Source organism: Ursus americanus, chromosome 5 (assembly GCF_024610735.1).
Source record: "Ursus americanus isolate L20-20 chromosome 5, mUrsAme1.1.p, whole genome shotgun sequence".
Classification (NCBI taxonomy): Eukaryota; Metazoa; Chordata; class Mammalia; order Carnivora; family Ursidae; genus Ursus; species Ursus americanus.
Genome location: NC_142131.1, coordinates 11,662,813 through 11,675,270, shown reverse-complemented (window position 1 = coordinate 11,675,270; position 12,458 = coordinate 11,662,813). Strand labels below are relative to the sequence as shown.

Here is a 12,458-nt window from a genome sequence, read left to right as displayed (position 1 = left end):
CATTAGATTAAAGCCAGGTTCTGGGATTCAGTGGACATGACTTAAGACAAAGACACATTCATGTCCCATTCCTATGTCCTTTTAGGGCATATGTCTCATATTTTTGTGGCTTGCCTTGTCTTTTTTAGGTTAACTGTATTCACCAGCTAGAGGCCAAGTATTACATCTTTTTATCCCATAAATCAGAATCAAAAGACTACTATCATCACTTTTGTTAGTGATCCGTTGTGTTGATAAGAAAAGTTTACTTAAACTGTGTTACTTTTCATGTAAGGCTACTACCCTACGTTGGAAGCACACAGGGATAAAAAGTAAGAAGCAATTGTAAGAAGGAAAGAGCATTATTAACACTCACTTACCACTTCTGAGCCATGAGTTAACTGCTTGTCTACAAATCTATGTGTATGTGGTTTTTTCCAGCTAGTCAATTCCTCCTAAATCTTCAAGCAATGGTATAATCAATGTGGCTGCTTAAACACTTTAGGCGGATAGAGTCAATAAAATTTCCTAAAGAAGTTGGAATTAACTCTGTGTTGCCTTTTATTCTGTGGGGAAAGAGATCATGTTTATTGTCCATTTGACAGGTTTTTATTTGCAGGTTTATTTGAGGGAGTCATAATTAAAGCAAATAAATGTTGTTAAAGGGAGAATATTACTTATAGTGAAGATTAAGAATATTATGTGGCTTTTTTGTTGTTAATTTTTAATTTTTTTTCTAGCTTTATTGAAGTATAATTGACATAAAATTGTATATATATACGATGTATATGATAGCCGGATAAGCATATACATTGTGAAATGATTACCATACAAGTTAATTCACACGTCCATAATCTCACATTGTTACCTTTTGTGTGTGCACGTGTGTGGGTGTGTATGTGGTGAAATTGGTTAAAATCTATTATCTTAGCAAATTTCATGTATGCAAAGCAGTATTATTAACTATAGTCACTATACTGTACATTAGATCCCCAGAATGTATTCATTTTATAACAAAATTTACGCCCTTTGACTGACATCTTCCCACATCTATCCTCCATCCCTTGGTAACCACTATTCTACTTTTTAGTTCTGAGTTCAACTTTTTAGATTCCACATATGAGTGACATCATACATATTTGTCTTTCTATGTCTGGATTATTTACTTGGCATAATGTTCAATCTGTGTTTTTGCAAATAACAGGATTTCCTTCTTTCTCATAGGTGAATACTATATAAATACATATATGTATGATACATATATACCACATCATATATATATATATATATATAAAACAAGTAACAAGTATATATATATAACATATATATCATATATATAACATATATATCATATATAACATATATATGATATATATGTTATATATATCATATATATATCATATATAACATATATATATAACAAGTATATATATAGTAACAAGTATATATATATATAACAAGTATATATATATAACAAGTTATATATATATATAACAAGTATATATACCACATCTTCTTTACCCGTTAATTTGTTTGGTGGACACTTAGGTTGTTTCCAGGTCTTGGCTATTGTGAGTAATGCTGCAATGAACGTAAGAGTGCAGATAACTCTTCGAAATACTGGTTTCATTTCTTTTGGATATATGACCAGAAGAGTAATTTCTGGATCATACGGTAGTTCAATTTTAAATCTTTGAAAAACCTCCACACTGTTTTCCAATATGGCTGTATCAACAGTGTACAAGCGTTCCCTCTTCTCAAGGATACTTTTATCTTTTGTCTTTCGCATACAAACCATCCTAACAGATATGAGGTGATATCTCATTGTGGTTTTGATCTGCATTTCCCAGGAGAGTAGTGATGTTGAGCGTGTTAGTTGTCTACATATGTGTGAGTCTGTTTCTGGGCTCTGTATTCTATTCCATTGGTCTACGGATCTGTTTTTATGCCAGTACCATACTGTTTTGATTATTATAGCTTTGTAGTATAGTTTGAGATCATTAAATGTGATGCCTTCAGGTCTGTTCATCTCTCTCAAGATTGCTTTGGCTATTTGGGGTCTTCTGTGGTTCCTGCAAACTTTAAAATTGTTTTTTTCTATTTCTGTGAAAAATGCCATTGGAATTTTGATAAGGATTGCATTGAATATGTACATTGCTTTGGTTACTATGAGCATTTTTACAATATTAATTTTTCTAATTCAAGAACATAGGATATCTTTCCATATATTTATGTCTTCTCATTTTTTTTTTGTCATCAATGTCTTATAGTTTTCGGTGTACAGACCTTTCATTTCCTTGGTTAAATTTATTCCTAAGTATTTTGTTCTTTTTGATGTTATTGTAAATGGAATTGTTTTCTTAATTTCTTCCTCAGGAAATTTGTTGTTAGTGTATAGAGATGCAATTGATTTTTGTGTGTTGGTTTTGTATCCTGTGACATTATTGAATTTAACTATAATTCTGTGTACTTTAAAGGGTAAAGTTTTTGATTTGAATGAACTCTGACCTCTAGATTTTTTTCTTTTATGGACTGTACCTATTTTCGTTGCTGTATTTTAAAGATCTCTGTCTAACCCAAGGTCGCAAAGGTTTTCTCCCATGTTTTCCTTTAAAGGTTTTATGACTTTCATTTATATTTAGGCCTATGCTCCATTTTAATTTAGGCTTCTGATACATTTGGGTAGGATACCAATTATAATAGAGGACATTGGATATACTAGTTATAATGGTTGGTTGTAAGAAACATGAACTTACTTAAGTATTTCAAGTAAAAGTAAATTTATTGAATGAATACTGGAAATTCTGATGGAGGCTAGTTTTAGAAGTATGGTCGGTTCTCATGAGAATTGGAGTCATTGGGCATCTTCTCTCTCTTGTTCTTCTTTCTCATTTGTTCATATAAACTCAGGTTTGTACTTTGGCCAAAATGTACCTTTTATTCAACACTTGAGAAAACCAGGTCCTTTGGAGGCATTTGCCATGGACTACTCATAATTTTTTTCTGTTTTCTACCTTTTTGTCACCTTCTTGGCTTCCAGATTATTAGCTTGCTATTCATTTTTGTATGAATGTGCTTTTGCTTCATATACTTTCCTGATTTCAGTAGATGTGAACCTTACTTAAAAGAATTCCTTTTCTACCTTGTTCCCATGGTTTTGCATGGGCTGTTATCAGGTTTATCATTACTATTGGGTGAAAATAATCCAGATGTTTGACAATTTTAGGATCATGAATCTTAAACTTGCTTAAAAGGTTAAGAAGTGTTATCCTTTTCTGCACTATCATTAAAAAAGAAATAATGTGACTATTTCACAATAAGAGAAGGCCTATTTCTCATTTTGCAGATCAACTAAAGTTTTTATCTTCATTCAGGAAATAGAACATGGGTGGCCCTTATTATAACATGTTATATAGTGACTATAATACTGGCTGGGGAACAGTTGAGGCATTAGGTGACATATTTATGTTGCAAATGCTAAATTCTACCTCCATCCCATTCTAAGCCCCTAATTGGGAACTTGGGAAACTTAAATTGGAAACTTTCTACAAACTTCCATAATGGGCTAGTCCCCTTCCATTTCCTTCTACAGCTATGTTGCACTCTTCTCACTCTGCTTTGTGCCCCAGGAAACTGCGTTATGTGGGCTGTATAAATAGTTTCCTAGATCTCTGGATTTTATTTGGGTTTGGCTAATTAGAAGTCCTAATCAAAATGAGTAACTATCTTTTTTTTTCACCGCATAGAAAAGTATGATTTGAGCCACTAGTCTCTTATTGTGAAATCTGTTGGTGCATGTGATCTGAATGGTTGGTGCAAAGCTGTTCCTTGTAAAGAAATATATCAGTCATCAGTAATGCTATTGGCCTTTCCCAGCAGACAATATTTTTCTTGCCATTGCTTCTTTTCCTTCTTTCCTCTTCATCCTCACCTTTTTCCTTTTTAATTTTGAAGCTGTGCCATACTGTGTACATAGGATTTTCTATTGTGTTCTGTGCTTGGGCTTGCCTGGTTTTAGTTCACCAGAGAAAGTTGCATTGATTTCTGATTCTATATTGTTTTAGTTGAATGTGTGAAGAAGACCTTTCCTGCATCAATTTTTACTAAGGCATCAATACAACTGATTTCTAATGCCAAGTGAGGGAGAGCTAAATCCTCATACTCACTTGTTACAGAGAAAAATGTCAAGAAGCACATTCATGACCTTTGGAACATTTGGCCAGATCAAGGATATAGAAAAGAGGTCAAAGGGGCACCTTGGTGGCTCAGTCAGTTAAATTCTGCCTTCAGCTCAGGTCATGATCCCAGGGTCCTGGGATTGAGCCCAGCATTGGGCTCTCTGCTCAGCGGAGAGCCTGCGTCTCCCTCTCCCTCTGTTGCTCCCCCTGCTTGTGCTCTCTCTGTGTCAAACAAATAAATAAAATCTTAAAAAGAAAAAGAAAAGAGGTCAAAGAGTGAGAAGGGCTTTGTGAGAAAATTGTCTTGGTAGACTTCTGTTGTCATTCTGTGAATCCCTACCTACATCTCAGACACAAAGGGAGGCAAGAGTTGAGGGGGCTGTCTCTCTCATACCTGACAAGCTGATGTAGTCTATGATTGCAAGACGAAAGTCAGATTCTAGCCCACCGTTTAATAGAGTAAAGGAATTGCAGGTGTTTCCTGTGGATCAGAGGTAGATCCCACATGACAGAGCATGCCAGAATAGATCTGGTTTTGGTCTTACCCGAAAGAGGGAGTGATGGGATTCCAATGGTGAGAGTCTGTGTAGAGTGAGAACTGACAACCAGGAGCAGACTCGTGAAGGAACAGAATATATCATTAATATTATAGAATATGAAGTCAGAAGGGCCCAGTAGAGGAGCCTCTGATGGGTTCAAGGAAGCACCCATAGGAGAAGGAATCAGCTTGAAACATCTGCCGTGCATGTCGTGGTTTAGTATACAGCACATTTAAAAGTGTTCTATGGGCTTATAATATTCTTTGTAAGATACAAAGTTAGGAATAATGTTTTTTCCATTAAAAATTTATTATCAAAGTATAGTTGATGTATAATGTTATATTAGTTTCAGGTGTACAACAGTGATTCAGCAATTCTACACATTACTCATACACTAACTACGGTAAGTGTAATCACCATCTGTTACTGTATATTTTCTTCTTCTTAATTATAATTCATTTCCATTATGCCACTTATTTTTATTTACTTGAATGAACATAAACAATTGGTGTTGAAGACTGCCATTGAAATTTTGTTTCTTTTTAGTTATCTTTGCATCTGGTAGATTTTGTTTTATAACTTGGTTGGATGCATGAATGTTCAAAACTGCTATATCTTCATTACAAAAACTACTATGATCCCAATAAATAATTGATTAAGGACATGAAAAGTTCATTCATAAAAGAGAAGATATAAATGCAAAAATGCATATACAAAAATGTTAAATGTGAGTAATAAGCAAAACAGCAAATTACTGTGTTCATTAAAAAATATTCATTAACAAATATTTATTGAGTACCTATTATGTGTCAACCACTGAGCTGGCCATTGGAGGTACACAACAAATATCAGATATAGTCCCTGTTCTCATTGTGCAGGTGGAGAATAATAGGTCGTATTTTTATGTGTTTTTATTTTGCCTAGCAAATCAGCAAGTACAAAAATTATAATGCATAATGCTGATAAAGATACATTGGGCAAGGCATTCTTCCAGACTGGTGATCATAGTTTTTGGAAATTTGTCTGTCAATATTGGTCATACTTTTTAATCTAATTATTGTATTTCTAGAGATCTTTGCTAAGAATATAATAAAGAAAAGAAGTTAAAAGCATGAATAACAGTTTTTAATAGCACTATTTATCATGGCAAAATTATATAAAACTTCAATGTTCAGCTAATAGTGGAAAGCTATGTTATGGAATGCTTATGATAAATTGCTAAGTAATTTATATATGAAGTTGTCTATATAATTTCAACTATGTAACATATCAATTAAAAAGATACAAAGAAAATACATGAAAATGATAATAGAAAATTAAACGAGAAGCTCTCCTTATGGTTTAGGTTCAGGCATACAGACTCACCTTCACCTCCTAACCACATCTTGTTGGGATTTCCTCTCCGAGGACTTCGACGGAAGCATGGTGAAGATTCCATTCTGCAGGTGGTGAGTAATCCCGAGACTCTTTCCTTTGGAGGCGGATGTTTATAACAGCTGCTCTTCTTTTTCTAGGTTAAAATAATTTTTCCTACCATGAACATACTATTTATGACTTTTTAAGAATTATTTTTCAAACATTAACATGGAATATAAGATGTGAGGAACAGCTATTACTTATTATCTAGCTTAAAAATAATACAAATAATACTTATATAAATTATAAACCACTATTTGCTTTGTATCACACTCTCATGTTGCTTCCACCTTCTCTCCAATACACAGAAGTGATCATGTTAAATTTACTGTTTATTTTCAGGCATCATAATTTTACTGTGAGTAAATGTGTCCTTAAATAACTTAAGGTACAGTATCACATGTTCTATATGTTTGATATGGTTTCATCCTGTGAATAAATTTCTACCGCTTGAAAAAAAATAATTTTTCCTGTGTTCCGGCTACAGAATTTGGGTTTGTTCTTCATTTATTCACTTTAGAAACTCCGGCAGACTTCATTTAGCCATTTGGATCACTGGAGAATCATATGATATATAGGTTATACAATAGAAAACTGACAGGCTAAACAAATATGGCACCAACTTGCATTGTATATTAAAATAGAAATTAAACCTGCAATTTTAGTTAATGTAAAATCTAGAAATTGCTTTGCAGATCTTTCCAAAAGCTATACAGTACTGTGGAAAGTACAATTGCTGTACTGTAGAGATAATTATTAGATAGAATAAAATCCATTTATTGCTTTGTCAGCAAGAAAAATGTTAAAAAAATAACACAATAATAGGACAAATGTATAATTTGGGAATGAGCATTTGAAACCAATGAACTGTAGTTTGATCAACACTTTTTTCTTTTGTGCTATTGTCTGGCTTTACTAGTTATTGAATATCACCAAAAGAAAGCCAAGGGAGGAAAAAGAAATGGAAGAAAGGTTGAATAAACAGCAAATGGAAAAATGTATTCCTATTTAGATATACTTTCTTTTTTTTTTAAGATTTTATTTATTTGTCAGTGAGAGAGAGAGAGAGAGCACAGGCAGAGGGAGAAGCAGGCTCCCCACTCTGAGCAAGGAGCCCGATGTGGAACTCGATCCAGGACCCTGGAATCATGATCTGAGCTGAAGGCAAACATTTAAATGACTGAGCCACCCAGGCATCCCGATATACTTGCTTTCATATAGAAGATATACTAAATATGCCTTAATGTGTTTATGTCAAAATTATTAAACTTTTCAAACTTCCAAGACCTCTTATCATGATTTTATGATACATATCTGAATATAACCAAAGATGTCAAAGTGAACATATCTGTCTACAATTAAATATTTTACAAACCTTATTTATTGGCCTAGTCATTTTAAACAGTATTCAAAACAACCAAAATCTTAGAACAAAGTAAGAATGACAGACACTTTCTTGAGGTTTAGTTCGGTGAAATATAACCAGAAGGTAACGCTGACTCTCGCTTTATTTGCTTGCTGTTGCCTATATAAAACAGTAGCCTTAACAGAACACCAGACAGGGTAGTGACTGAAAAAAACAACATGGTAAACTGTTCCCAGAATTTGATGTGTCAGACTGGTAAGAGTGGATGTATAGTTGAGAGCAGCCAGTTGATGATGCCATTCTAGAAAGTTTCTGAATATGCCTCTGGGGAACTTGGGGTCACTGGGGTGTAGAATCAAGAAAGTGTGGCTAAGTGTGAGTGTAACTTGAGAGTCAAAACCTCAATCATTTGTACTCTCCTGCAGTCCAAAGGAAATGATGTTTGTTCACAGATAGAGAGAAGGTTTGCCAGTAGCCTCAAGAAGAGGAGCTCAAGCTTTTCGTTTATGTCCGTCCCAGGAGGGTAGAGTCCCTGCTACCACCCGCGAATTCTGATCTTGCTCATGCCCCTCTGCTAAAGGGATGGGCTTTGACCCTCATAGCTCAGTTGCTTATGAAGCAGTGAATCCCCTTATTCTGATTCTACAATTGTCAAGCAAAAAATTGTAGATTTTAGTTACAGAATTGTTGTCAGGAAGACAAATGACAGATCCTTTCTATTCCAACATCAAATAAGTTAATTGAATAATTCAACAAATATTTATTGAGCATTTGTTTTACGTCTGGGTCTTAGGTCTAATTTACGGTTTATCTCATTAGTGGGTATTTATCATCATTAAAAACATTATGCCACAATGCTGTATTTATTTGGACTCTATTTTTATTTGGACTCTATTTTTATTTGGACTCTTATAATTTGATTAGCACATATTACATATTCGTCACACTGACTTGTGTTACTCTGTAAGTATTGTCAAAAACTTAGTTTTTAGAGATGCAGGGAAGAATGAGATTCTCGACTGTTGTAATGTCCCCCAAGTAGTTATACAGAACGCAGACGTTACCTGCATGATTAGCTTGTCATCTTCAATGACATTTCTACCTTCTTTCTTCTTACCTGAAACAATATTTTCAGAAGCTATGATGAGACAAGATTTCAAATGAAGTATGTCAAAAAGTGAAAATGATCTTCATAACACTATTCCTGAGTAAGGATAATGTAAGAGGGGATGTATTGATACTCAGATTCTTACACAAATTAGAATAAATACAAGTAAGTCACATTTTAAGTCATCTAATTTGGTCTATAAAATATATTATTTCTCCACTTGGAAAATCAAAGGACAAATGTTACTTTAACGGAGTTTCTTTAAAACGGCTTTGTTTATAATGTCATATTTTGTTTGAAATACATTTTTTCTTAACTAAATTTTTAAAATTAATTTTCCTTTTTTTTTTTTTAAGATTTATTTATTACAGAGAGAGAGAGAGCACAAGCAGGGGGAGCGGCAGGAAGAGGAAGAGGGGGAACACGGGTTGGATCCCAGGACCCTGAGATCATGACCTGAGCTGAAGGCAGACACTTAAGGGACTGAACCATCCAGGTGCCCCTAAATTAATTTCCTTCCTTCCTTCCTTCCTTCCTTCCTTCCTTCCTTCCTCCCTCCCTCCCTCCCTCCCTCCCTTCCTTCTTTCTCTCTTTCTCCCTTTCTTTTTTTCTTTCTTTCTTTCTTTCTTTCTTTCTTTCTTTCTTTCTTTCTTTCTTTCTTTCTTTCTTTCTTTCTTTCTCCTTCCTTCCTTCCTTCCTTCCTTCCTTCCTTCCTTCCTTCCTTCCTTCCTTCCTTCCTTCCCTCATAGCCCAGGTTATACTAAACTTCCCTGTGATCATGATAAGCTCTGTCTTTTCTGGGCTACACTGTAATGTTATGTACTTTTGTTTAGCCTTAGTATTAACTGCAAGTTCTTACATATACAAAGACCAATTCAATTGCTACATCCATACTATTAAGTTGTAGATGAGGTGTTTTTTGTTTTGTTTTGTTTTTTCCTGCACAGCTACAGTGTATAAAAACTGTATGGACACCTCCACTTAATACACCTAGAAATGCTCCACAGTGGACTTGGCTTTTTGTCCATTTATGTAGATGGATTGGTTAGATAAGTAACTTCCCTTCTGGAATCTGAGCTCATAGGATTACACTTACTTCCTTTTTTTTTTTTAGATTTTATTAATTTATTTGAGAGAGAGAGAGAGAGTGAGCACAGGTGGGAGGGAGAGAGAGAGGGAGAAACTCCCCACTGAGCAAGGAGCCCAACTAGACTTGGGGCTTGATCCCAGGGGATCATGACCTGAGCCGAAGGCAGATGCTTACCTGACTTGAGCCACCCAGGCACCCCAGAATTACACTGACTTCCTATACGTCATTATTAAACATCTTTTGTTCTAATTTACCAGTATCTATAGGTTATAAGGGGTTCCTTTGAGGGCGGGCAATTTTCATTTTGAGTAACAGGAAAACACACACACACAATATAGGTGCAAATATATCTGAGTATGTATGTGTGTATTGCAGCTTTTATATTTATCGATGTTATGGATTCTCAGAGAGGTTATGAATGTAAATCATAAACCAAAGAAAGTATTTGTGGAGTAGTAGCCCAGATATCTGACTCAGGTATTTTTGTTGTTGTTCACATATATTTATGGCAGCTTCTTTTCATTATAGCAAAAACAAACCAGTCCCCCAAAATTATGCCAAAAAGCAAAGGAACAGTAAAAACAAAACAAAACAATGCTGCATATGTAGAACTGGGAAATTATCAATTAAATTGTTGTATATAAAACTGAAGACATGTTACGTAGGCATAAAACTGATGCTTACAAATAATTTTGACATGCAAATTAAAAAATATTATCAGTCAAAAGTGTCTAGTATGTGTTTTTTTTTTTTTAAATGAAAGACAAAGATACACATTAAATTATTAATACTTGCTACTCAGGGATAGCAAAATTGTATTTCATTTTCATGTTTTACTTTGTATATTGTTATATATCTATAGTAAACATGTTCTTTATACTTGAAACCAACAAAGTTTACTAAGATAATTTAGGTGTATTTTGTAGTTTCCTTCTTCAACGTGGCCTCTTCTCTCCCCTTAGCTGTGGAGTTTGCTCTGTCAGTCTTCAGGTTGATTTCTGGGGTGTTTAGGATGATTTGATAGTTATCTAATGGTTTTTGTGGGATGGGATGAGCCTAGGATCCTACTCTGCTGGTATCTTCCGGTCCTCCTGATTCAGATCTTAGCTGAAGAATTTAGGAAAGTGGTCTAATTTCTCCCAGAATCCTTTCTTCCATTTATGGTTTTAGAGATGGAATGGAGGATATCTAAGGGGACTTTCTACTCTATAAATTCATAATGGTAGTTTCTTTATAAATAAACTGAATATAGAATATTTGGGAAAATTTTAGATACTCTAGTTATTTAAAGAAGCCACTGAATAGTGTTGTGCTTCATATTTAATGAATCATCATACTGAAAAATATGTAACTTCAGAAATATAAATACTCATATTACACAGTTAAAGGTAAAAGAAAAAGAAAACTATTTTATAAAATTATGTTGTAAGTTGTGGTTTTAGAGAAGAGAATTTAGAAGGCAAAAATAAAAATAATAAATTTTAAGAACTATCTTCTACATGTATTAAATGATTATTACATTTATGGATTACAGTAGGGATAGTATTTTTTTTTCCAGTTTTATTGAGAAATAATTGACGTAAATCACTGTGTAAGTTTAAGGTGTATAGAATGATGGTTTGATTTACATATATTGTGAGATGATTACTATAACAGGTTCAGTTAATGTCCATTTTGTCATGTAGATACAGTAAAACGAAAAGAAAGAAAAAAAGGAAAAGAAATTCTCTTCGTGATGAGAGCTCTTAGGGTACTGTAATAACTTTCCTATATATCATACAGCACTATTAACTATGGTCATCACGTTGTATATTAAATCCCTAATACATGTTTATCTTATAATTAGAGGTTTGTATGTTTTTTTTTTTTAAGATTTTATTTATTTATTTGACAGAGATAGAGACAGGCAGGGAGAGAGGGAACACAAGCAGGGGGAATGGGAGAGGAAGAAGCAGGCTCATAGCGGAGGAGCCTGATGTTGGGCTCGATCCCATAACGCTGGGATCACGCCCTGAGCCAAAGTCAGACGCTTAACCGCCTTGCCCCGCAGGCGCCCTGAGGTTTGTATGTTTTGACCACCTTCCTCTAATTTCCTCTCCTTCCACCCTCCACCAGTGGTAACCACAGTCTAATCTCTTTTCATATAAGTTTGGTTTTTTAATTTAATTTTATTTAGATTTCACATATAAGTGAGATTATAAAGTATTCATATAAAATATTTGTCTTTGAGTTATTTCATTTAGCATAATACCTTCAATATCCCTCTATGTTGTCACAAATGGTAGAATTTCCTCTTTTTTTTGACTGAATAATATTCTATTGTGTATATATACCATAGCTTCTTTAGCCGTTCATCTGTCAATGGACCTTAGATTGTTTCTATGTCTTGGCTATTGAAAATAATGCTGTTATGAAGATGGGGAGGCAGGTAGATTTTCAGCTTGATCTTCTTATTTCTTTTGGATATATTCCAATAAGTGGAACTGCTGCATGATATAGTAGCTTTATTTTCAATTTTTGAGGATTCTCCATACTGTTTTCCGCAGTGGGTGCACCAGTTTGCAATCCCACCAACAGTGCACAAGGGTCCCATTTTGTCCACACCCTCCAGAGCATTCGTTACTTCTTACCTTCTTGACGATGGCCATTCTAACAGGCGTGAGGTGATATTTCATTGTGGTTTCATTTTCCATTTCCCTAATGCCTAGCGATGTTGGACATCTTTTCATGTACCTGTTGTCCTCTTCTATTTCTTCTTCAGGAGAGCTCTTGTTGCTACTTA

The 12,458-nt window shown here is 34.3% G+C and overlaps 1 protein-coding gene across 1 annotated transcript in view; it reads left to right on the top strand.

Annotated features, from left to right (window-relative positions):
* The window catches only part of LOC123799284 (uncharacterized), a 182,402-nt gene extending 173,467 nt beyond the window's left edge, over window positions 1–8,935 (top strand). The window contains exons 10-11 of the mRNA XM_087861961.1: window positions 5,043–5,099; window positions 6,042–8,935. Of these exons, the coding sequence (XP_087718087.1) occupies window positions 5,043–5,099; window positions 6,042–6,074 (90 nt within the window). The 3' untranslated portion in view covers window positions 6,075–8,935. The remainder of the gene's footprint in view (window positions 1–5,042; window positions 5,100–6,041) is intronic.
* The last annotated feature ends 3,523 nt before the right edge of the window (window positions 8,936–12,458 follow it).